Here is a 26,610-nt window from a genome sequence, read left to right as displayed (position 1 = left end):
TATTTTATATACCTAGTATATATATATATATATATATATATATATATATATATATATATATATATATATATATATATATATATATATATATATATTTAAACTGGCAAGTTTTGTTTGATGTCACGGAATGTTATAACATAATGTCTTCCCACACAATATAATTCCAGTTGCTACTACAAGTCATTGTTGCAATTTTCATTGGTGCTACAAATTGAATTTAATGACAACATCCTTTGAGACTGTCCTGAGTTAACACTGTAACATGTTTTTGACTAACAGAGCCCTTGTGATGACTATAAAATAAAAAAAAAAATTAAACTTGTAATTTCCTTTGTGGACCAGTCTGTGATATGTAAATGTACGTAATGTTGTCAATACATTATTACATATAAGACAAAAAAAGAAAATTAAAGTGAAAACCCCAAAACATTTAGGGGTTTTTTCCACTAATGATACATATCCAATAACCTTAAAATAATACTTCAAGGCAGCTTGTATTACCGCATGCACTGTATACATATCTAGATACACATTTTGTTTCACATGTATCTGAAGAAATTATATTTGATTTGAACTTGCAGAAAAATACATTTTAATTTTTCAGTGTTCAAAAACAGTTTCTACCTACCAGTACATTGTAACGTAAAGTAAATAATGTTACAATGTACTATAAAATAAAATTAAAATTCTATTAACTATTAGTGATTTCTTTTATATTGAATATTTTAATATAACATTTCAACTGTTGTCACTAATTATTACTCATAATTAGTTCATATGATTTGAAAATAAGAGGCCATAACATATAATTATAATCTACATCGTAGCTATAATCTACATCTTAGCATGATAAAGTTCAAGTGAAATATGGAAATGAACAAAAGAATAAAAAAATAAATAGAAGAAACGTAACTCTTGTGATAGTGACCTGGGACCTAATTCACTAAACTCTTGCAACTTTGCGATCTTGCAATGCAATGCTAAAAGACTTGCAAAGAGGATGTTTTGTTGTCTCACAGAGCCTAAGAGACCTTTGTGAATTAGGCCCCTGGCTCCGTATTCATAAACACACGTAAGTCAATGTATGATACTTAAATACATACTTAAAGTACATAGATAAGTATCATACATTCACTTAAGTACATTTATGAATAAGGAACTTGCACTTGAAAACAATTCACTGAAAACTGCTTCAGTTGGGACATGTGTGTGTATGCAAGAATCAAATGGGATAACCAGGTCTGTTTATACAGGTACATGTAAATGCCTCCTTGCACTACTTGATGGTAGTTGCATATACATGTACAGTGAAACCTCTCAAGAGCGGACCCTCAGTAAACCAAAATTCCCTCAAAATAGGACGTTTTACAGAGTCCCTTTATAAAAACCAGTTCAGAACTTTACCTTTGTAAACAGGATCCCTCTTAATACAAGACATTTTTATTGGTCCCTTGAGTGTCCGGTTTAGAGGGGTTTCACTGTATTAACAAATATTACTCTACAGGTACGTTAAGTGGTAAAATGCTTTGAATGAGTCTACATGCATATCACAATAAACGCTTAAAATGGGTTCACTGCAAATCCATTCTGCTTTTGTAAGTTAATGTTAAATTAACCAACATTTTTGGGGCATTTGGTTTTGTACATACTGTCATCAAAATTTCAATACAAACAATAGACAATATATATATATATATATATATATATATATATATATATATATATATATATATACTGAACAAAAAAAGAAACTTCCGATTTGTACATATAGTATTTGTTGTGTTAAAGAATTCATTGTGTAATGAAATTATATAGCTGTATCATCAGGATTCATGAATTTTATCGATTATTTTTGCACCGTTAATCGTCGACAACGTGAAATTCAATTTGCACGTGCATGCATGGTTCGACATGTCCCGTGTAGTATTCGGTTAATTTGTTTTACTGGTCTTACTGACACTGTTGTCAAGTGAACGAAAACGCTTCAAAATTTGTAAACAAAATAACATTTTTGACACTGTAGCATTTTTAGTATGCCAAGAATACCCAATAATTTACGCGAACGGGCGATTGGCATGCTTGATGCTGGCATGTCGACATAAGACGTTGCAAGGCATGTTGGGAGTTCTAGTCGAGCGATACGAAATCTTGGCGTAAGATTTCGAACGACAGGAAGCAACGACTTGCCACGTCGTGGACGTCCGCGTGTTACAACGCGTGGTCAAGACCGCTATATCATGAACACGCATTTACGCAATCGATTCCAAACTGCCACTGCTACTGCTGCTAACACACCTGGGCTTCATAATAACCGAATTAGTGGGCAAACTGTTCGTAATCGTCTGCGGGAGAACGGTTTACATGCACGACGTCCTTACGTCGGATGCGTTTTAACGCAACGTATAAATCGTCTTAATTGGGCACGTGTACACACTCGTTGGATACGGCGACGCTGGAATACTATTGTTTTTTCGGATGAATCCCGATTTTCTTTACAACGTGGTGATGGCAGGGTGCGCGTCTACCGTAGGAGAAATGAACGCTATGCTGACAGTTGTGTTCTTGTACGAGATCGTTTCGGGGGTGGGGGTTGTGTCATAGTCTGGGAAGCCATTGCCCATGGTTATCGTTCACCACTAGTCGTCAATGATGGCAATTTAAATGCTCAACGTTACCGCGATGACATTCTCGCTCATCACGTCATTCCTCTGTTCCATAACAACACCAACATCTCGATTTTTCAGCATGATAATGCTACCTCTCATACAGCTAGAGGCACTGTAAATTTTCTTTGGACAAATAACATTGATTTCATTGATGACTGTCCCCCTAAAAGTCCTGATCTCAACCCCATCGAGCATGTCTGGGATAGTCTGGACAGACGATTGAGGCGTCGTCCCAACCCACCCGCTAACGTCAACGAACTTCGTCAAGCGCTCATTCAGGAATGGAACAATATTCCACAGGCAGAAATCAACACTGCGATGCACTGCAGTGGTCAATTCAAGAGGTGGTCAATTCAAGAGGTGGTCATACCCGTTATTAAGTGTTTTTTTGTTTTTTTAACCCCTACCACACTTGGTCAAAATTTCTCCCAGTTTCAGTTAACCTATGGCCATGATTTTTGCACCAAACGATGCATCATGGAACACTCTTTAAACGCATATATAACAATTATTCCCCCGGTTTGTTTTCATCAAGTTATGTTCAAGCAAAGTTAGCGGAAGTTTCTTATTTTGTTCAGTATATATACATACATACATACATACATACATACATACATACATACATACATACATACATACATACATACATACATACATACATACATACATACATACATATATATATATATATATATATATATATATATATATATGTATCTATATATATGTATATATATATATATATATATATCTATACTCTTCAAAAAAAGTAGAACCTGAAATATTAATGTTAATATCAACTATTAGACCAAACATGCATTTTGACCACAGACATCCTAGTAAAGAACGTACAGGTCTGTTTATCAACACACCAAAACACATTCCTTAGTTTGCACATACATCACGCAGTTGTCATTCTTGATTTTGACAATTTCCAGGAAAGTCGATTAATCACTGTGGAACATCTTTTTCATTCTGTTGATCATACAGTTGTTATTGTTTTGTTTTTAGTCATTTTTATTGTCACAATCTACATATCTATACATCGCATAAAATGTATTACTAAGTATTCTACTTGGAAGTGGGATGCTGATGCCTAATCCACTGTTTTGTATACTGAAAAACATGGCAACATTCTAAGTATGCAGTTAATAATAACTGTTCACAGCAATAACACAAATAATACACAAAACTGTAGGTATGTTTGTATTTCTGCATTTAGTAAATGATGACATCGCAACTTCAAAAGCAGCAGGCCCCTTTTCAGAAATTTTAGTAGATGGGGGCTTGACTGCGGCAACCAAAGGTTATAGGGGATCGAGGCATGCTCCCCATGAAAATATATTGAAAAAAAAGGAAAAACATTTGCTTGAGCAGGTGGTGGGTTTTGAACCATGGAACCTTCGTCCTGCACACGATCCTGATCAGTGCCATCAGATTTTTATAATCAAAGTTCATATCAAAGCATTAAAAATTTGAACACGAGACCCTGATTCACATGTAGCCTAGTCTTAACCATTCACCCATTCACCAAAAATCAATGCCAGTGTTCTCGCTGGGTGAAAATTAAAGGAGGGCGGCCGCTCGGCACCACACCCTTCAAAAAACCCAAACACACATCAATAAACGAAAAGCAAACAAAAAAAAAGGGGTGGGGGGAGTAGTTTGGTTACCATATTGTTGTGTGTTGGTAGACTTTGAGAAAAGACATACTCCTTTATTTGCCTATAAAAAAAGTGCAAAGGGGTTTATAAAAAAAAAACTTGTCTTTTAATTGAACAGAAGATGATATCCGTCTGACATTCATGGGCAGTTCAGGTTTTGCTGGACCGATCAAAGTTTTAATATTATTATTTTTAATAAAGATTTCAAGATATACGAAAAACAATAAAGATGTTTGTAAAGTGATCTCCTAATGTCAGATACATTTTTGTTATTTCCATCTTCATCGAATGAATCGATCGCTGTGATAAAATATTATCGCCAGCTGATAAAAAGTAGTTTCGTTTTTGTAAAGACGGTGTATATATTATTTGGCATCTGCAACTGAGGACAAAATATCAAACGACAGTTAGTGGAAACAAAAGACAGAATGACCGTTCTGATCACGTGACAAATTTGGCGGCAAATAACAGGGTTGTTTTTTTTCAATCGGAGATTGCCGAATCCGTAAAAAATAAAATGTTTTCATTGCTTACATAAAATATAACTTTTATTGTGTCTATCAAACATACAAATGAATACAGATATTGGACAAAATAGAGGCTGTTAAAAATACTGTTAAATTACGTTACGGTAACTGTCGTAAATGTTTCGTCAATTGCTTTTTCGTACACAACGCGGCTCGTTTCCTTTGATGTCCAGTGTGCAGACTGATCGTTTTGTGTGGAAAAAAGTGCATTTGGAAATAGCAGAGATAGGTGTTGGAATTTAAGAGGGGCGCTCAAAAATAAAGGAGGGCGTTCAAAAATAAAGGAGGGCGAGGAACGTGAAAGGAGGGCGGGAAATGGAATAGCGGGGTGGGGCGCCCCGCTTAAATGGAGCAGCGAGAACACTGAATGCCCTATAAATCAACAAAAGTTAACAAAAGAGTACCAGTGAGGTACAAGATACGCCTGTCAGGAGTTTTATGAAAAACCATAGATATTAATGAATATGTTACCAATGGGTATGATTCAATTCTAATTATGTGAAAATTTTTCAATGAGATGGATGAACAGTTTGTTTTGGACCAACTACTGATGATACTGTATCCATTGGATAAGGTGCAGTCTGATTAATGAAGTTATTGTTCTTTATTAGAAAGAGAAATTTGGTTTATCATAGGTACTCTTGGTGACACATTTATAATTATATAGACAAATTATTTGATTTATTTTATCACAGTGATCTAGTAATTGTATGTGACACACAACCATCCCAAGTTGTTCCTACATGTGAGGTCTGATGGTACTGCATGCATTTGTATGCAAGATATGATCCAGACAAGGATTTACTGTTATGTGCAGTAGACCTTGAAAAGTAGATAACAATGATCTAGTAATAGTAAGTGGCACACCGCCATCCCAAGTTGTTCCTACATGTGAGGTTTGATGGTCCTGTATGCAAGATATGATCTGGACAAGAAAATGTTAACAGAATGACGGACAACACCATACCATAATACGACCCACCGTAGACTGGCGTATAAAAGGTCAGTAAGTACAGCTCATAATTCGGTTCAGAATCGATAAAACATATTGATTCTAGTGATTATTAAACTGTGGTCAAACACTGTACTTTTGGTGACTACCAACTTGACAGCAGAAAGATTCACACAGTACCCTGTAAATAATTAATACAAGTTCATTAGTGGGATACACTAAATATTGGATTTCAAACAGCTCTATGCAATCTTTAATGGATCCTTTTCTGTTCAAATGTTGAATAATTTCAGAACTAATTGATACAAGTCAATCTTTAAAAAAAATGAAGTTTGTTTGCCATAACTCAAAGCCCAGTTATTGGTGCAACCCACTAATAAAACTAGGCTTTGCGTTACTGCAAGCATGTACTAAGTGTATGCTTTTCAGTTTAGTTTTTTTTTTTTTTTTTTACAAATATTATACATCAAAAAAGTAGGAAAGAAAATATAAGAAATTATGACTTTAAAAAATTAAATGAGGCAATTTTTTCAACTGAGTCACTTTTCTATACGTTAAATTACAGAAAAAACTGTCAATCTTACAAAAAATTGTAACACCTTTTTGTCATTCCAATTATTAGTCAACCCTTGGATGGTGACAAAAATTCATCACTTGGTTTATCAGCCATCACACGTAAAGACTTACAAACTAACCACCTGCCCCTCTTGAGCCATGAAGTTCCCATCCGGTTCCATCATCACTCGCTGACTAACCGGCACAAGGGTCGGGACCACTCGGATCCGGTAGTCGGACAGCGATGATACGATCGCCGACGATGAGAGACTTCTCAGCGGAGACAGCTCGCTGAGCATGTATGCCGACGCCGAGTAATGCACGTGGTCGAATGTGGGCAGCACTTTGATCGAGCGCAGGTCACGCTCCAGGGTGTCCGAGCCGGACAGCGACACCGAGTCCTGCGAGTCGGACAGCCGCGAGGTCCGCCCGTCGCTCTCCCACTCGTTGTGCACCTCCGCGTGAAGCACGGTGTGGGGGGAGCCACTGGTAAAGTCGGTGCCGTACACCACGGGCATCGACTTGCTCTTGTTCTTCGGTGGGATGTACTCGATACTGTCGACCTCGATCTCTGGAGGTTCGGTCTGTTTCCGGCACGACACCTTCCCGTCAGTGTGCACGTATTTCCCGCACACGATACACGGAGGCAGCTCGTCGCAATCACCGCCACCGCTGCGACCGTTATGGTAAAAACTGTCAAAGCTTTTGGAGATGCTAATGTGGTTGGTGGAGACGTGCGGGGTCACGTGACTGCTGAGCGAGGAAGGGAGAGAGTTCTGTCGACTGTACAGGAACGAATTCATGGGCGTCTCGTCCATGTTGATCACTCGTGGAAGTGTGTGAACTTCGACCGTAGTGTCGAGACAATTGGTGAGCATCTTTATCTTATCTTCTCCACAGCTGCTGGGCAGGAGGGGCTGCTCCAGGGAGGTCTTTCGCTTGTGGCGCTTCTTGTTCTTGCCACTGGCAGCTGCCGACACTGGCTCCAGTCTGTCTTCCACCCAATTTGGGTGTCGTGAAAAATAGTCCTTCGCCTGCTCGATGGCGACATACAACTCGGCACCAATCTCCGTGTCCTGATACGTACTCTCTGTCATCAACGGGAATGTGGCTTTTCGGTCCTCTGATTCAGGGCAGTGCAGATGACTGTAAAGTTTACCGATGTCTTTCATCAGACAGAACTTGGTTCCTGTTTCTAGCTGGGGAGGAATGTCACTAGCTGTTGAATAATCCATATAAAGAGTCACGAACTTGGACATTGATAAACCTTTCGTCCGCTCGGCGCGCATTTTCTCTGCGACATAGTCGACGGCGACAGCAAAATAATCGGGCAACGTCCTGAGAGCGTCGACTTTGAATTTGATTCGTTTCTTTGAGCATCTCAGTCTGGCTCCCACTGAACACACGACAATTATGAAATCTGCATCCTGCAACCGCTCAACGAGCCAGTCATCCAGTCCCTGGTCGTGTATGATCTGCTCCTCAAACAGGTCAAGGGTCACATTGCAGCTGCACGCTTCCATAAGAAACCCGCCGAGAGCTTGCACAACCTTTTCATGCATGGGGCAGTCATAGGAATACAGTAGAAGAACCACAGGAAGTTGTTTGTTGCTCACTTCTGGAAGGAAAAAGAGAATGATATTGATTTTCGGTTTTTAAAATATGATACACATGTACATTAAGAGTTGAATATTTTTAGATATACTATTTGAGTTTGATTCCTAAAATCAAACTACAGACCCTACTTTCTGAGGTACAGTCAAACACCTCTAAAGCAGACACCATTGGGACCAAGACAATTGTCCGGTAAAAAGAGGTATTCGGTTTTGGGAGGTTACGTTCTGTACTGTAAAACGTCCGGTTTTGAGGCAATTCCGGTTTAAAGAGGGTCCGGTTTTGAGAGGTTTCACTGTACTATATTTTTTGTTTTGCATAAAATAAATTTTGATCCACTACAAACATCAAAACAGTCATCAGTAAAAACAGGTGAGTCATCACTCATGCTCTTTTGTTTATATTTGCAGTTTTTTGCACAGTGCTGGAGCAAGACTAGGAAAGCAGATGCATCAAATAATCGATTCTATAGGAAGGAAGGAAATGTTTTATTTAATGACGCACTCAACACATTTTATTTACGGTTATATGGAGTCAGACATATGGTTAAGGACCACACATTAAGAGAGGAAACCTGCTGTAGCCACTTCATGGGCTACTCACTTCATGGGCTACTCTTTTTTTGATTAGCAGCAAGGGATCATTTATATGCACCATCCCACAGACATACCACAGCCTTTGTTGCACCAGTTGTGGAACACTGGCTGGAACAAGAAATAGCCCAATGGGCCCACCGACAGGAATCGATCCTAGATCAATTGCACATCAGGCCGAGCGCTGTACCACTGAGCTATGTCCCACTCCCACAATTCTATAGTTTGCAATACATTCATGAAAGGTGATGTTTGTGGTAGCTAAGTCACAACACAGAAGAGAAAGATATAACATACAGTGAAACCAGTCTAAACAGGATCACGCTGGGAACCTAATATTTATCGGATTTAGTGGGTAGCTTTTTAGAATTAAAAAAATTCAAGACCATAAAACTTGGCTGGTTTTGACAGGATTCCGGGGGTTTTCAGGGTCCAGTTTAGACAGGTTTCACTGTGTTTTCTTTACAAATGTTAGCATGTACTGCTAAATTTTTCCAGTACTAAGAAGCAATCTTTTATATGCACTTTCCAACAGACAAGACAGCATATACCACAGCCTTTGATCCTTTGATATACCAGTCATGGATCACTGATTGGAACTCGAAAAAAAGACCCCAAAAACCCAATCACCAAGTGAGTGGGTTCACCGAGTGCTGTGCCACTTATCTACATCCTTCCTCAACCTGGTGGGATGAGAAAAAATTGAAGGAACACATGCATCAAGATTATAAAATTTCCTTACCAACAGAAATAGACTGCAGACTGGGACTTCTGTGGTGTCTTCCTGAAAACAATTTAACAATTAATAATAAAACTCACAAAACAAAACAGACAAAATAATAATAATAACCCTGTGTCATTAACATCTGCCTATTACATCAGGGCACAATATTTTGTGATGTCAGTTATGCAAAATTAAGTTTACGCGAACCACAAATCGATTATGTTGTGACCTATAGACGTTCAGAAATTAAAACCTGCAAACTTCACGATTACAAGAAGTTTATTATACAGTTGAGTATTGTAATTTTGAGACCCTCAGATCTGACTAGTATTCTGACAAATGTTTTGACTGATTTTCAGATACTTGATGTGCAGCAAACCAGTAGACAGCGTTATACTGCAACAGTTGTAACTTGACCAGTCTAAACTATATGCTCAGTATAGAGTTGAGCCAAAAGTTTTAACATAAACAGGAATCCAAAAGTGTCACAAAAGTTGAAAAATACAAACATCGCATAATAAGCTTTAAAAAACAAACATTTGGAACATCACTGTAGTATAGAAGTACCATCAATAAAGTGAAAGTAAACGAGAAAAGGAATCTGGAAGTGTATCTATTTTGTTTCAGTACTGGGGCTGATATTTAGTCCTTTTACAATATTGTGAGTTTAACAAGCATTAAAGAAATTGTTTTATAAAATGTTTTGTTTTGTATTTTGTTTTAACTTTATGTTTGAGCTAAAACATTATGTATTTGAATTTCAACGTAACTTTGAAGTAACTGATCAGGTAATCCACAGGTTATGGAAATATAATTCACGTAACTGAACAATTGGTTGGACCTACGGTAGGTAAAAATTATGTGAACTGACTTCCGGTTACCTCAGATTTCAAAATATTGTCCCCTGTTACATAAGAGACCCAAAACAAAATTTGTTATTTTTAACAACACAAGTAGAACACATTGATTAATAAATCATTGGCCAAGTATGGACATCAAACATTTAATAATTCTGACACATACATGTATCCTTTAAAGGAATGAATAAATGAATGAATGTTTAACGACACCCCAGCACGAAAAAATACATCAGCTATTGGGTGTCAAACTATGGTAATGCAAACAAATAAAGTGATGATCAACATCAATATAAAAATTCAAGAGTCAAATAAAAACACAGTGTAAAGAACTGTGGAAAAATACAAATATCACAGATATATAAAATTAAAATTTAGAATAAAAGTCGGTATCACGTAAAAATTGCAAAACAACTACTGGATGGAATCGACCTTTAAAGGAAATCCACTAAATGTTTTGCACTGGCAGTTGGAGATCTTTTGTATGTACACTTTAATCTCCACAGACAGGATAGAACGTAACAAAAATAAGACTTTAATTTTAGTACAGAAAGAAATATTCCATGTCATACAGTGCAATCAACACCAAGATAACTAAAATTAAAAAAGTGGGGGGAGGGGGTGGGGTTTTTTGGTGTTTTTTTTTTAGCACATCCTGCCAATACAAAATCCTAGTATTCTTGATGTCAACAATAATGATTTTACAACTACAACTAATTAATCAGTATTCCTGCCACAGTACAACACAGATTACATGTACCTGATAAAAACCAATAATTTAACAGATGCTAATGTTGGCATGAACTGCCACGGCTAAATTAATCAATAACTAATTACCCCTATGAGCTATAATAATAATAACAATAATAATGAGGCTGAACTCACGGTGACGTTCTTCTCGTCGATTTCTCACGTACCGCCACAGCAGCAGAATGAGTGCAATAATACCCACAATTCCAATCACACTGACCACAGTGACCAGGATGATATGAATGGCTTGCTGGTATTCATCGGGCTCCTGCGAAGCTTTGATGATGGGGCCTCCTGAACACAAAACATACAAGTTTTAACAATTTAAATCTCTCATGATGATGATGATTAAAATTATGCATTTAATAAATAATTTCATTTCATTTCAACTTATTTACATGCGTATATCCAATTAAGGTTAAATATAATGTTGTCCTGGGCACACACACCTCAGATGTGTGTCCAGAACAGTGCGTTAGTGGTGAGTTAGTGAGAGATACGTTAGTGGAGTGAGCTTGCACTTGCAGTGTTTCTGCCAGAATTAAATTTTTGGGTATTGGAACTGAAGGTAACCACAGTCAACTGGGGGAATGGGGAGTGGGGGTGGGGGTTGGGGGGGGGGGGGGGGGTGGCACTCCCCAAGAAACAAAAAGGGTTATGTTTAGGGTGGGGGTCAAGAAAATCATACAGTAATTGATTTGATCAAAAAGTTAACTTAAAAATAAAAATCTGCAAAAAAATGTGAGTATATGGCGCCATACCCATTTTACCCTCTGGCAAAAACCCTGATTTGTCTATACTGAGTTGGTAAAACTTGCTCTTGGTGGGAGTCAATACAAACCCAGTACCTTAAGTCCTATACCGTTATCAAATCAATTTATCAGAACAGCACACATGTAATTACAACAAACATATATGTAAACATTAGATTGCAAAGTTTCAGTACCATTTGCGTTTGGGATGGGGCATTTGGACGGTAACACATAATGCCTCAATTGATCTCTCATTTGACATTCCAATAGTAAATTTTACAGGTATAGATCTACAAATGTACATGTAGCTAATAACATGTACCAAAGATAAGATGGCTTTGATAAAAGAGGAGCAAAAGAAAAGAATCTTTAAAGATGTCTGAACCGAAATAGTGAATATGAAAGGAAGAAGTTACAATCACATATGTGACTGGAACAGGAAGCCCAGTGTTGACGGGAAGACTTTAGCCATTTCACTGCCTGTTGGGATGTTCAGACCAGTCTAATGAATTATGGAGAGAAATACCAATGGTCAGTGGGCAGGTGAAGGATGAAAATAAAACTGACTTTAAGTTCTTTTTTATAATTTTATACTATTTTATCCAGTACTAATTACATGAGGAAGTTAGGAGGCAATTTTTGGGGATAAGCATACAATGTCATGTACTACACATAATTTTTTTAAAATTTAATCTCCCATGTGATTAATTATAAGAAAATATTTTACTTTTCTAAAAATGACTAAAGCTAATCCTGGTTAGTTTATAATTAGTATGTATATATATACAAATATACAGATATCATAGATATATGTGAAAATTGTCACATACTTGTACATCAAAACACAAACATAGACTTAGTGAGAAACTAGAGGTGAGACAATAAGAGTGTAAACAAATACATGTAGAAGTAAAATACATGTAGAGGGGATGTACCATACACAGTTCCCACAGGCAGAATCTACTGATCATGATACATGTATATGATTCACCAGTTGTAACAGTACAGCACTGGTACTGGAAGGAGGATCAAGGCCCATGGTTACAAGTCTTTAACCAGGCCCATAGTAATGATATATGTGATCAGGCTTTCTGCCAGAAAACATTGTGGGTATGTAATAAAAACAACCAAGACCATAACATCGCCTACTAGGTGGTCATGGGTTTGAAATGGTTTAAAACATTTTACATACTTTGACAAATTTTAAACAGGAGTTCTATTAATATCATCTTTTTAAAAATGATACAAATATATCCATTAATTCCCAAGAATTTAAGGTACTTAATTTTACCCACTGTATTCTCTGGCAGAAACCCTGGTTATGTGGGCAGAGGTTACAAGAACCTTTTTTTTAATATACAGTACATGTAGGACAAAAAAAGTAATTTTAATATTTTTCCATGACGTTAGGGTGAACAGCCCCCACCCATCCCCAAAGACACCTTGCTGCATACGGGCCTGTTAATCTATTCTTATCGCTGATACAGTTTATGCATTTGGTATTCAGTCTAATGCCATGCACTCTGAATCCAACATGTAGCAAATTAGGTGTGAAATGAGTTTCTGTCGACATTTAAATACTGTTTGGTACATAATTATGTACATGTACACTACCCGGGTATGTAAAGACCAATGACAAAACTTTTTACCACTTCCACTTTTTGGTGGCTCAGGAGTGGCCATATTGGACTTAGGGTTTCCATCTGAAAAACAATTGAAAAGTAAGCAACTATAGAACAACCAAGTATCAACAGATGTTACAAATACTGACAGCAAAGTGCAAAAATCATAAAAGAGCACACTAGACAACCAAGTATCAACAGATGTTACAAATACTGACAGCAAAGTGCAAAAATCATAAAAGAGCACACTAGACAACCAAGTATCAACAGATGTTACAAATACTGACAGCAAAGTGCAAAAATCATAAAAGAGCACACTAGACAACCAAGTATCAACAGATGTTACAAATACTGACAGCAAAGTGCAAAAATCATAAAAGAGCACACTAGACAACCAAGTATCAACAGATGTTACAAATACTGACAGCAAAGTGCAAAAATCATAAAAGAGCACACTAGACAACCAAGTATCAACAGATGTTACAAATACTGACAGCAAAGTGCAAAAATCATAAAAGAGCAAACTAGACAACTGTTTAAGACATTGTACACATGCAATATAAATTTACAAAGACAAAACACACAAATATTTTTTTTTACTGTAACCCGAAAATATTCATTAAAAATTTGAAGAATTCATTTTGCTTTTCAGTAATAATTATTTATTATTATTTTTAATATTCCGATATTCAGCTTCCATAGCTCCCTGCTCCTTCATTGTATTCTCTTTGTTCGTGATATATATGCACTCTACTCCCCACTGCAGAGCACACTTTTTAACTGAGTCTGTGGTTATGGTCTATTAAAACTGTTTATTAGGCCTAAAAAATATACATATGTGTGTGTTTCAGGTTTCATTCTTGAAAAGAACTGGGTAGATATAGGACCTTTTTTTATTCCTTTTTAAATCAAATTAAACTGAGAAACTGCAATCGGCCGAGGTGCTCCGAATCTAGTTTGCTTATTGCAAAAAAATCATGGATCGTGATTTTTTAAGAATGTTTGTTTTGGGGGTTTTTCAAATATTTTCAGGGTCACTACATAAAATCAGGGTAGGTCGGGAAACCAAAAACATACATTTTTTTTTTTAGGCATTTGATATAATTCGGAACAATATCCAGGATAGCACATAGATGATTTTATTGATGATTTTGTAGAACTCTACATCACCTTCAGCTCAGCAGAGGTAAACAACATCAACACTGAACATACCTGTACAGAAAAATCATATACATGTACGCACATGTATGTAGCTGTATCTAGAGACAATAATGTACAGTTTGCAACTTACTTGTGTCGGCCATAATGAAAGCCCTAGCCAATCTGACCACACTTGGCCAACTCCCAGAATTCCTGTTTTAGAGCCAGACAAATGGATGGATTCTAAATACAGTCATCTGCAAAAGGAAAAAAAAAAAGACTCACAACTAATACAATGTAACTACATTGATCCATACACATGTATGTACATCTACAAAAATTTACAAATGTTACAAATCACTCTCATTCTCCATTACTCCCCTGGGACTAGTTCAAGGACAGTCATTTTTAACTCTCGTAAACATGTGAATTTATAATTTATATCAATATGGTAATTAGTATATATCTTAAAGGGACATTCCTGAGTTTGCTGCAATTTGTAAGATGTTATCAACTAACAGAGACTTTTTAACGATTGTAATTACATATATCAAATATATTTTTCTACATAAAATATTAGTGGCTGTATATTAAACGTGTTTCTGATCGTTCTTATATATGTATTAGGTTAAATTTCATTTTATTTCCAGTTTGGGTTTCCTACAAATATTAAAACAACCAGAAACACATTGAATATACAGACAATGACGTTCTAAACAAAAAACTACATGTATATTTAATATGTACTAGTAAGTTCAATCGTAGAACTATTTTATTAGTCAGAAACATCTTACAATGTAGTAAACTCAGGAATGTCCTTTTAAATGGCTTCCCATAACTTAAATTAGGGTAACAATTAATCACTCACCTCAATTTTGTTCATACCAAGGTCTATTGTGAACACAAATTTTGTTATAACTGATATAAACCAGAAGAGATATTGCTTAAAAAGACCATCTACATGTACAAATATGGGTCAGGGTTTCTGCCAGAGAGTCCTGGATGGAGGAGCCGGCCAAGGCTGGCACCTGCACCCATGACAGGTGTGTGCTACAACAGCTTGTTCTGAATGTGCACGTAAAACCATATGACATGACATCTGCCAGAGAGTCCTGGATGGAGGAGCCGGCCGAGGCTGGCACCTGCACCCATGACAGGTGTGTGCTACAACAGTTTGTTCTGAATGTGCACGTAAAACCATATGACATGACATCTGCCAGAGAGTCCTGGATGGAGGAGCCGGCCGAGGCTGGCACCTGCACCCATGACAGGTGTGTGCTACAACAGTTTGTTCTGAATGTGCACGTAAAACCATATGACATGACATCTGCCAGAGAGTCCTGGATGGAGGAGCCGGCCGAGGCTGGCACCTGCACCCATGACAGGTGTGTGCTACAACAGTTTGTTCTGAATGTGCACGTAAAACCATATGACATGACATCTGCCAGAGAGTCCTGGATGGAGGAGCCGGCCGAGGCTGGCACCTGCACCCATGACAGGTGTGTGCTACAACAGCTTGTTCTGAATGTGCACGTAAAACCATATGACATGACATCTGCCAGAGAGTCCTGGATGGAGGAGCCGGCCGAGGCTGGCACCTGCACCCATGACAGGTGTGTGCTACAACAGTTTGTTCTGAATGTGCACGTAAAACCATATGACATGACATCTGCCAGAGAGTCCTGGATGGAGGAGCCGGCCGAGGCTGGCACCTGCACCCATGACAGGTGTGTGCTACAACAGCTTGTTCTGAATGTGCACGTAAAACCATATGACATGACATCTGCCAGAGAGTCCTGAATGGAGGAGCCGGCCGAGGCTGGCACCTGGACAGGTGTGTGCTACAACAGCTTGTTCTGAATGTGCACGTAAAACCATAGACATGACATCTGGTCCTGGATGGAGGAGCCGGCCGAGGCTGGCACCTGCACCCATGACAGGTGTGTGCTACAACAGCTTGTTCTGAATGTGCACGTAAAACCATATGACATGACATCTGCCAGAGAGTCCTGGATGGAGGAGCCGGCCGAGGCTGGCACCTGCACCCATGACAGGTGTGTGCTACAACAGCTTGTTCTGAATGTGCACGTAAAACCATATGACATGACATCTGCCAGAGAGTCCTGGATGGAGGAGCTGGCCGAGGCTGGCACCTGCACCCATGACAGGTGTGTGCTACAACAGCTTGTTCTGAATGTGCACGTAAAACCATACGACATGACATCTGCCAGAGAGTCCTGGATGGAGGAGCCGGCCGAGGCTGGCACCTGCACCCATGACAGGTGTGTGCTACAACAGTTTGTTCTGAATGTGCACGTAAAACCTACGACATGACATCTGCCAGTCCTTGATGGAGGAGCCGGCCGAGGCTGGCACCTGCACCCATGACACGTTCTGAATGTGCACGTAAAACCATACGACATGACATCTGCAGAGAGTCCTGGATGGAGGAGCCGGCCGAGGCTGGCACCTGCACCCATGACAGGTGTGCTACAACAGCTTGTTCTGAATGTGCCAGTAAAACCATACGACATGACATCTGGAGAGTCCTGGAGAGCCGGCCGAGGCTGGCACCTGCACCCATGACAGGTGTGTGCTACAACAGCTTGTTCTGAATGTGCACGTAAAACCATACGACATGACATCTGCCAGAGAGTCCTGGATGGAGGAGCCGGCCGAGGCTGGCACCTGCACCCATGACAGGTGTGTGCTACAACAGCTTGTTCTGAATGTGCACGTAAAACCATATGACATGACATCTGCCAGAGAGTCCTGGATGGAGGAGCCGGCCGAGGCTGGCACCTGCACCCATGACAGGTGTGTGCTACAACAGTTTGTTCTGAATGTGCACGTAAAACCATATGACATGACATCTGTGAGAGCGTAAAATGGGTAAGACTAATTATTACTGTATGATTTTCTTAACCCTAACCTAACCCATTTTCTTTCTGGGGGAGGTCCCCATTCCCCGTTGACTGATTGCATTCAGCACACAAATTGTAAATAATCAATTCAATAGCGCCATACAAAAAAAACTAAACTCTTTGGCAGAAACTCTGCAGGTACCTTGTACATACATGTACAAAAGCAAATGTTCCCCAATCATAATTTGTAATTACTGCAATATTGGTTTTATAATTTCTAATAACTAAGCTAGAAATCTTAACAAAAAAGCCATTTATGGCTCACCCTGTCAACAGTAAATTAGCGAACTGCTAATTTTTATACAAAATGGCATGCAATATGATGTACATGCATGTATCGTCAACGTCCCTAACTGTGTTATGCTTCCAACTCTGTTCAGTTTGTTTTCTCGTGTGCAGTTCGCGCAATCAACATCTGATTTGATGTTGTCTGCTTGTCGTTCATGTGCGAGGTTTTTCTTCACAGTTCGAGTACATTTTCATTAAAAATTAAAGTGCAGACAAGTATTTAAATAAAACAACTTTACAAACTCCTAAAACCATTAATTTTACTAAGTTGTGTTTGTTTATCCTTAAAATTACTGTAGAAATTGACTTAAAATGGAAGAAGATGAAATACCATTAGATGCATGTTACATGCCAAATCAACACGGCCAAATCGTAATTTTTATGATTTTTAAGCCCTGTTAGAATTTGTTTTAATTTATTATAAACAATCTGCAAAAGGTATGCTACATTTTTGTGCCTCTACTAGCTGTAGTAAATAGTAGATGTAATCCATTCATAACAATTACAAATAATTTTGATGTATTTATAAATTGTTAATTGGAAATCAATTCATTAGAAAACTGATATTTACTAACTATTCACTAGTATGAATGCAATGCTTATCTGAATTGACATCAAGTGATAGCGATGGGTGTTGGTATTTAAACATTTGACAAACTGAACTTTTCCTTTAATAAAAAAAAAAATTAAAAAAAGTGTTGGTCAACTGTGCATAGTTAAGAAACATATATTTGATCATGTAATGCTAATGGCTTTAAAAATTAAAAATTAGGTACCAGAAAGGTTATTTTTCCAAATACATGTGCCTGAATACAGTTAAAAATTACCACCCTTTCCTGTTTATTGTATGGTGTTAAGACACTTCTGTATATATATGGGGCATTTCATGGTATTTGGTCCACGATTATGAAAATAAAAAGCATTACATTTACATGGAAACTTTACATCAAATATGAAAGTAAACATCATAAGGGTCTTGAATATGTAAAATTTAGACATGTATGTACACTGCACCTGGGAGACTTAAATTGTGACAGACATGACATTTAGTTTTTTCAATTATCTTTATCAAAAATCCACAATGAAGAAAATCTTTACTACATAGAAACCTTCATATCCTTGTAACTTGTGCAAGAAATGTTTGGTCGAGAATTATGTAGTTACTTGAATTTTAGAACTAATTTGAAATGTCACATCAATCACATTTTATCTAGAAGTTATAAAGTTAAAAACAGAATCTCATGTATTTTCTACTTCTTTATTTGTTTTATAAGATTGTGAATTTAATTTTGAAGAATTTTATGTGAAATTCATGGAATCTATAAATAATTTTTGTGACGGATATTAATTTTTTTTTGACGGACGTGACATAATCAAAAATATAAATTTGTCAACATTTTGTATACTAGAATGGATTAGTTTTAAACCCATGTTGTTGATTTTTTCGTATATATTTTATATATATTTTATTTTATGTACCGTAACTAAAAATATATGATAGAGTATTCTTTCATTTAATAGTGTATAAATTTGTGTTTTTGTCAATAGTCGAATGCAGTTTGGGACATAGATGGTACATGATGTAACACTTACATATTTAGTACTTAATATTTAAATTTGGCTAATACAATTTTGATTAAATTGGCCAAATTAGAAAACATTTTACAAAATACTCTACATGTACATACATTTTTTGGTATGTATGTATTTGAATATCAGCTAAAATACATTTTGATGCCATAATTTTCTGGATAACATTCATGTATCAGTAGATCGATGCCAAACACATCTTTAACAAACAAACATGTACTTGGCAAGTATAATTACTAGTCGTACACACAAACTTACAACTTTATGCAGCCATCTAAGTTAACTTTTTCACCTTGGAGCTACATGTAGATGGCATCTACATGTACTTCTATTTTCTATATAAATGTTTTACTCGCCAAATGAAAAAAATGGTCGCATATATATATATATGTATATATATATATATATGATATATATATATATATATATATATATATATATATATATATATCGTACATATATATATATATATATATATATATATATATATATATATATATATATATATATATATATATATATATATATGTATATATATATATATATAAATATATATATATATATATATATATGTGTGTATATATATATATATATATATATATATATATATATATATATATATATATATATATGTGTGTATATATATATATATATATATATATATATATATATATATATAAACAATCAAATCGGTCGCAATGTAGAGTGTTGTTTTGTGAAATTAGCTCTTGGTGATTAACATTTTCAATATTGAATCTTTACACACGGAAGTCAAAAGGATGTTTTGTGTGAAGATAAGCAAATTACAGCCCCTCTACTCTTTGCAAGCTTCCTACATGTATGTGATGTCACAACACCTCCATTATGTCCTCTTTATATTTCTGGGATCTGCTTTCTTTCTACTGCATCCTCAGTTATTTAGGCAACCCACAGCCCATATAATTTTAATGGTCAAAACACGAAAATATTGTGACCCAATATTATATCTTGGGTCAGTGATTGCCACAGGTACCCCCAAACAGAAACTTGTAATGTAATACGAATAAAATAGTTACACATATGCCTATATAACATAACTATAGAAGTATAGTATCCTCAGCATTATTGGTTGGGGGTACCTGTGGCGAGTGACATGGAGAGACTGACACATTGTGACCGTGACAATCGTGTTACTAAATAGACTTAATAGTGACAGGATTTCTTTAAAATAATAAAACAAATTATAATTTATAAGATTAAAGATGTCCGCAGTACACTAGACTATGTATATTTTGATTATAAAACTGCATTTAACAAAGACAATTTCCATCTATCAGCTTTCCAGCCACTTTTAAGTCAGAAATATGCTTGTGAATTAGTGGCATTAATAGCGTAGGCTATTCAACCGGAGCCTGGCGATCTCGCCCCGTGTCAATCTTGCCCTGGTGAAGTCGCCCCGGGCGAGTTCGCCAGGACTTATTTTCATCGTTAGGCGAAGTTATCATACATATTAGACTTGCTAGAAGCATATATTACAACATATATTATAGTATATATCTACTGTCATTATCAGCATGTTTTTGTGCCAAAACTACAGGATTATACCACTTATACTACTATTTTTGACTGAAAAAGTGAAATATATCTAAACACATTAACATTACACAATGGTAATAAATAACATGCGAATTCTGTCCATGTATTTATTATAAATAAACAACACTTATCATTGAGTAACGATGTATAACAACCTCGTCGGTTCAGTACATACTTTAGTATTTAGTATATATCAAATAATCGTTAAAATGTAAACTTAAACAAGAAAAATCCTGGCGATCTCGCCCCGGCTTGCAAGTGAAATCGTCAGAAATGTAAACTACCAATGTATTACATTTTACAACAAGAAAATCAAAACATGACTACTGCACATGTATTTACTTAATGAAGTAAACATTAAACTGCTTGTAACTTGAATATTTTTGAGTTATAATGTACTGGCGACTTCGCTAAACAGACATACAACACGGAAGTAAATATGGCGATCTCGCCACAACGTGTCCCAACGCAAAAATAGTAGTATAAGTGGCATAACCCTGTAGTTTTGGCACAAAAACATGCTGATAATGACAGTAGATACATACTAGATAATATGTTGTAACATCATGCCCTATCATTTGCAATTTTGTAAAGAGATGCTTTAAGTTGCGTGAAAGCATATGAGTTGGAAGTAATTTCAAATTGTTTGCATTTCACGTCTGTATAAACTAATAGAGAATGTACGAGGGTGTGTGGATTCGTGAAAAATAATTCACAAACGCCACAGTTGATGGTTTTTTATGGCTCTACACTTCTGACAATATTTGCTTTTACCTAAATATTAATATCACTAGTAATAAGGCTTAAATTACATATGTATTTGTTGATTCAGATGTTTGTTCATGTAATTAATGTATATTTATGTTACTCTTACTGCAGATAAATGTATATTATATTGTTATTTTTGCTCTGCCCATATTCGGGTGTTATGCAAATAAATTATTATTATTATTATTATGTCTTCTAGCAAGTCTAATATGTATAATAACTTCGCCTAACTATGAAAATAAGTCCTGGCGAACTCGCCCGGGGCGACTTCACCAGGGCTAGCCCGAGTACTCTGACTGTAAGAGAGCTAGACGGACATTTGGACATAAACACGCTCTCATTACAGTCAGAGACCAACCTATGTCTTTTTTTGGCAATTCCTGACTACCAAACGGTAGGCAACGAGATCGACACGGGGCGAGATCGACATACTTCATTCAACCTATTGTCATAATAATGAGAATGTCAACAACATTTTCGCTTGGCACCAAGACTCAAATACTATTATACTCACTGTAACAGACGTTTCTGCGAGTGTTTTGATTACCAGAGAAACACTACTATATTACTTTTCTATTCTTCATAATTATTATGAAACAACAAAACAAAACAAAAATGTGAGAATAATTACCTTCCTGAAAGAAAGAATGAAAGTCAAACGTAATTATTTTCTTCTTCTAGCTTATGACTTCCGTTTTTAGCGACATCTTCATCCACGAACGATAACTCATCATAACAAACAGATATTAATAATAGACACTGAAACGAAAAAACACCCTTGCCAGGGCAGTAGTTGGCCTCAGACCACAATTCATTTCGCTATATGTTTCTATATAGCCTTAGTGGATATAACATTTTTATTAATATCACAAGGCCCGTGGATTTTTGTATGTACCTTTGCCTACCTGGTGAACACATACCCTGAAAAGGACAACCTTTCTTTCTCCCAGCATATTGGTTTAAACAGGACACACCCTGTAAACCAGGCCGGAGTACACCCATTGTACAGAAGAAAAAAAATCTGGAAAGCATTATAAGAAAATTATCTTTGTAACCGTTTAAGGAGTTTTATACTAGGCCTATTAACTACTCAGTTGCACCCCCCCCCCCCCCCCCCCCCGCAACAAAAAAATCCTAGTTACGGCCTTGCTTGCCCTGTATTGCCCCAGGATGAAACGGCCCTGATCATCGAAGTCAACACTTTGGCCGTTTTGACTTTTTAAGGGCCAGGGGTCGTTATAACTACGATTCTAATAGGAAAATGTTGCAGGTTTCTTCTCTAGGACTGTTTATCAAAATAACCAAATGCTTGACATCCAATAGCCGATTATTAATAAAGCAATGTGTTCTAGTGGTGTCTTTAAACAAAATAAACAACTTAATGTCTGGATATGTATTTGTATGAAAACTACTTGTAGGCCTATTAATTGTTCAATAACAGTAGGCTACTATTAAGCTGTAAAACCTGTTTAAGCAGCCACCTTTTAGTAGAAGCCACCTGTTGGAAGCAGCCACACATAAGATCTATGGTGGCAAGCCACTCCAGCGTTTTTCATTTAGAGTATTTCCACATATTAAAGGCACTGCTTAACTTTAAAACTTCACAACTGCACTGAATTCCAATGTCACGGGGTTGATCACCTTTGATGAATTGTTTTTCCCCAGTCTTAATCAAAAGGTTTTTTAAAATTTAGTTTCTTTTTTGGTTTAATGATAATACTAGAGCACATTCATTTATTAAGCATCGACTATTGGATGTTAAACATTTTGTAATTTTGACATATAGTCTTAGAGAAGAAACCTGCTACATTTTTCCATTAATAGCTAGGGATCTTTTATATACACACCGGCCTCGGTAGCGTGGTGGTTAGGCCATCGGTCAACAGGCTGGTAGGTACTGGGTTCGGATCCCAGTCGAGGCATGGGATTTTTAATCCAGATACAGACTCCAAACCCTAAGTGAGTGCCCGCAAGGCTCAATGGGTAGGTGTTTCCTCTCAAAATCTGTGTGGTCCGTAACCATATGTCTGATGCCATATAACCGTAAATAAAATGTGTTGAGTGCGTCGTTAAATAAAACATTTCTTTCTTTTTATATACACCATCCCACAGACAGTATAGCACTAGAACGGAAAATAGCCCAGTTTTAATGGGCCTACCGTCCCTGTCTCAATCAATGTTTCATGACAGTGACTGAACCTACAGGTACTTCATGGACCATGGTAATATACTGCTCAGCCCATTTGAGATATATGCATGTAAAAAATTCCTTGCCTTTTTTGGTAGGAATAGCCTAGTGCATGGGTTTCTGTTATTTCTCTTGACAAAGTGTCGGAATAACCTTATGTTAGACATCAAATAGTTGTAAAAATTTGCTCAAGGTGTTATTAAATCAATTATTTCAGGTGCGTGTGCAGAGTAGGGTTTCTGGGCTCAAAACCCCTCCCTGCTCAAGTAAATTTGTTATTTTCAATATATTTGCCAGGGGTTTCTGGGCCCAAAACCCCTCCCTGCTCAAGCAAATCTGTTATTTTCAATATATTTTCTTGGGGAGAATGACTTGCTCACTAATTAGACACACATACCCCATGCTATGCTACAGTTCCTGCACATGCACCAGCATTTATTAATCCTTTCCTTTTTCTAGTATATCTTGGCAATTTGTTGAATTCAATTTGTTAATTAATAAAACAAACAAGTTATTTTAATGTTTTTACTTCACCTACACCATAATAATTGACCAACAAGTCACCCAAAACATTGACTTTAATTTCATGGGGTATGTATTTGACCCACCATATTATATAGTTAAGACTAGTTAATAAATTCATATTTTAGAATGACAAATGACAGAAAAGTATATGCTTTCTGCTGCTCAAGTATATTAACCCGTCATATTTCATTATGTGTGCATACATGTATGTTTACTAGCTGTATTGCCCATCAGCATTCATTAGCATATCCGAGATATGGAATGACGTCCTTTGCCCCTATTGTCCTAAATTCCCTCACATTTTGAAACAATATTGCAAAAAGCAAAAAAACCCTCAAAAACCAAAACCACACACACATAACCTCCAAACAAAATGTTGTAAATAACCAGTCAATATCCAAACTTATTAGTTATATTAACATATATTTATTTCATTTCCCGACAAACTTACATTAAACAAAATTAAAAAAATTAAAGACAATTTTCGTTTAGAGCACCCCAGACAGAATTCAGGGCTTCTAGAATATTTATAAAATCAACTAGCCATGGGATCAGTGATTTAAAAGAGTTTACTAGCCATGATAAAAAAATGAACTAGCCCTACTTTACTAAGTTAATATAATTTTACTAAATAATAGTAATAATCAGATATGTCACCTAAAGGGGGAGATAGAGCTTAAAAACACTAAAATTTGGGGGCTTGGGTGGAATCAGGATATTCATATGTACAAAATAGACTGAACTGCAATATTTGACCAACAAACATTCAACTAGCCATTGGGCATGGCAATAGTAGTTGTTTACTAGCCCAACCTTGAATATCACTAGCCATGGGAGTGGGGCTATCATAATCTAGAAGCCCTGCAGAATTTAAATCTGGGGAGGGGAGGAGCATAAATATAAAAGATTAATGCTGAAAATAGAAGGTTATGAGCTGAGACATGTTCCCCCATTAAGATTGCTGGTGTAGATACATGCATTCATTCTAGAATAATATATTAAATTTAGCCTTTCTGTAATTTTAATACTTACCTCAACAAGACAAGACAAAGATCTACTTGGTTAAAATGCTCTTTATTTTAAACACTCTGTTAAAAATTTAAGATATTTTAAACATATCTAGTAACGAATTAATCTGTAAATATATATATATGTATATACATGTATATATACGGTATATAAAAATAATGAAAGAATATGGAAGACTTGAAGCACTGTAAAGATTTGAGCAATATAGATGCCTGGCTAAATCATATAAGCAACATAAACATTGTTAGTAATATATATATTATTTATTTTTATATACATATTAGTGGATCCAGAGATATTCTAGGGATGTGCATCATCTCCCAAATGCTGCAATTTCATCAAGGCAACTTTTGACAAATAACAAATCTATAATCAATTTACCAAAAATTGATCGCTCTGTAAGTGCCCCTTTGATTAGTCCCCTTCTTTCCCCCACACAGATCCTGGATTTGCCACTAATACTTATATACAATATTTATCAATATTCTACTTGCCATTTAATTTAAAACACAACATAAACATGCAAGTTACCAGGCTACTCCCATAAATGAATAAAACAAAATGCAAAACCCCCAAAACAAAACAATAATCAAACATGAACGACATATATTGTAAATATACTATATCAGGCTCATGGCCAGGATTTTGAGAGGGGGGTGGAGGGTCATTTAGGCGAAGCGCCCAAGTTTCTTAGGGAGGTCCAGGGGCATATTGAAAAACACATGTCACCGGTATGTGGGGTCGACCAACCCCCACCAACCCTCCATTGGCTACGGGCTTGTATATATTGCATCATTACAGTATTGGGTGTATACTACCAAATCAAATCCCATAGATGACAATAGTAACATATGTGGCTAAAACTCCCACCTGCAGCATCTCAATCAACCTAAACGCCACAGATATAAATACTACCACCCCTCACACTTAAAGTGAATCAGAAAAAATTGGGCGTCAAGTTGCTTGTTTCTGAGATAACGGGTAGCATCTATGACTACCCTAGTTCCGCACAAAATTCAAGTACTTTTTTTTACAGGTACTCCATACATGTTTCAAGCACAAGGCTACTTGACACATTGGTACTAGATGAAATAAAATTGCATATTTTTTTTACCCAGATAAAACTATTATTTTTTACAACCAACACACTCACATTTATAACCTATCACAGGACTTGTGGTGTTCACTTCTCTATCAAAAGTTCGGTGCACCTCGAACTTTGACCCAGCCGGAAGTTATTTGGTTTAGTACTACCTATTGCAAGTAGGCCTAGTTAACACTGGCCAAAACTGCATGTAGAAAGAGGC

General features: G+C 36.6%; 1 protein-coding gene across 1 annotated transcript; it reads right to left on the bottom strand.

Annotated features, from left to right (window-relative positions):
- Nucleotides 1-4,957: 4,957 nt before the first annotated feature.
- LOC121368080 lies at nucleotides 4,958-22,321 on the bottom strand. The gene is made up of 6 exons (XM_041492617.1): nucleotides 22,193-22,321; nucleotides 14,568-14,673; nucleotides 13,304-13,357; nucleotides 11,038-11,196; nucleotides 9,314-9,355; nucleotides 4,958-7,982 (listed from the first exon to the last, which is right to left on the bottom strand). Exons 2-6 carry the CDS (start codon nucleotides 14,578-14,580, stop codon nucleotides 6,493-6,495), a joined length of 1,758 nt encoding a protein of 585 aa, XP_041348551.1. The 5' UTR covers nucleotides 14,581-14,673; nucleotides 22,193-22,321; the 3' UTR covers nucleotides 4,958-6,492.
- Between the last annotated feature and the right edge of the window lie 4,289 nt (nucleotides 22,322-26,610).

The sequence above is a fragment of the Gigantopelta aegis genome, chromosome 3 (assembly GCF_016097555.1).
Source record: "Gigantopelta aegis isolate Gae_Host chromosome 3, Gae_host_genome, whole genome shotgun sequence".
Classification (NCBI taxonomy): Eukaryota; Metazoa; Mollusca; class Gastropoda; order Neomphalida; family Peltospiridae; genus Gigantopelta; species Gigantopelta aegis.
Note: the sequence above shows the minus strand (reverse complement) of the source record. Positions and strands in the feature narration are given on the sequence as shown.

Excerpts from the sequence above, each read along its gene's own strand:
- LOC121368080 (XM_041492617.1), bottom strand. Across the intron at positions 9,356-11,037 it reads TCGACGAGAAGAACGTCACC|GAAGACACCACAGAAGTCCC; the intron begins GTGAGTTCAGCC and ends AATTGTTTTCAG. Across the intron at positions 7,983-9,313 it reads TCTGCAGTCTATTTCTGTTG|AAGTGAGCAACAAACAACTT; the intron begins GTAAGGAAATTT and ends TTTTCCTTCCAG.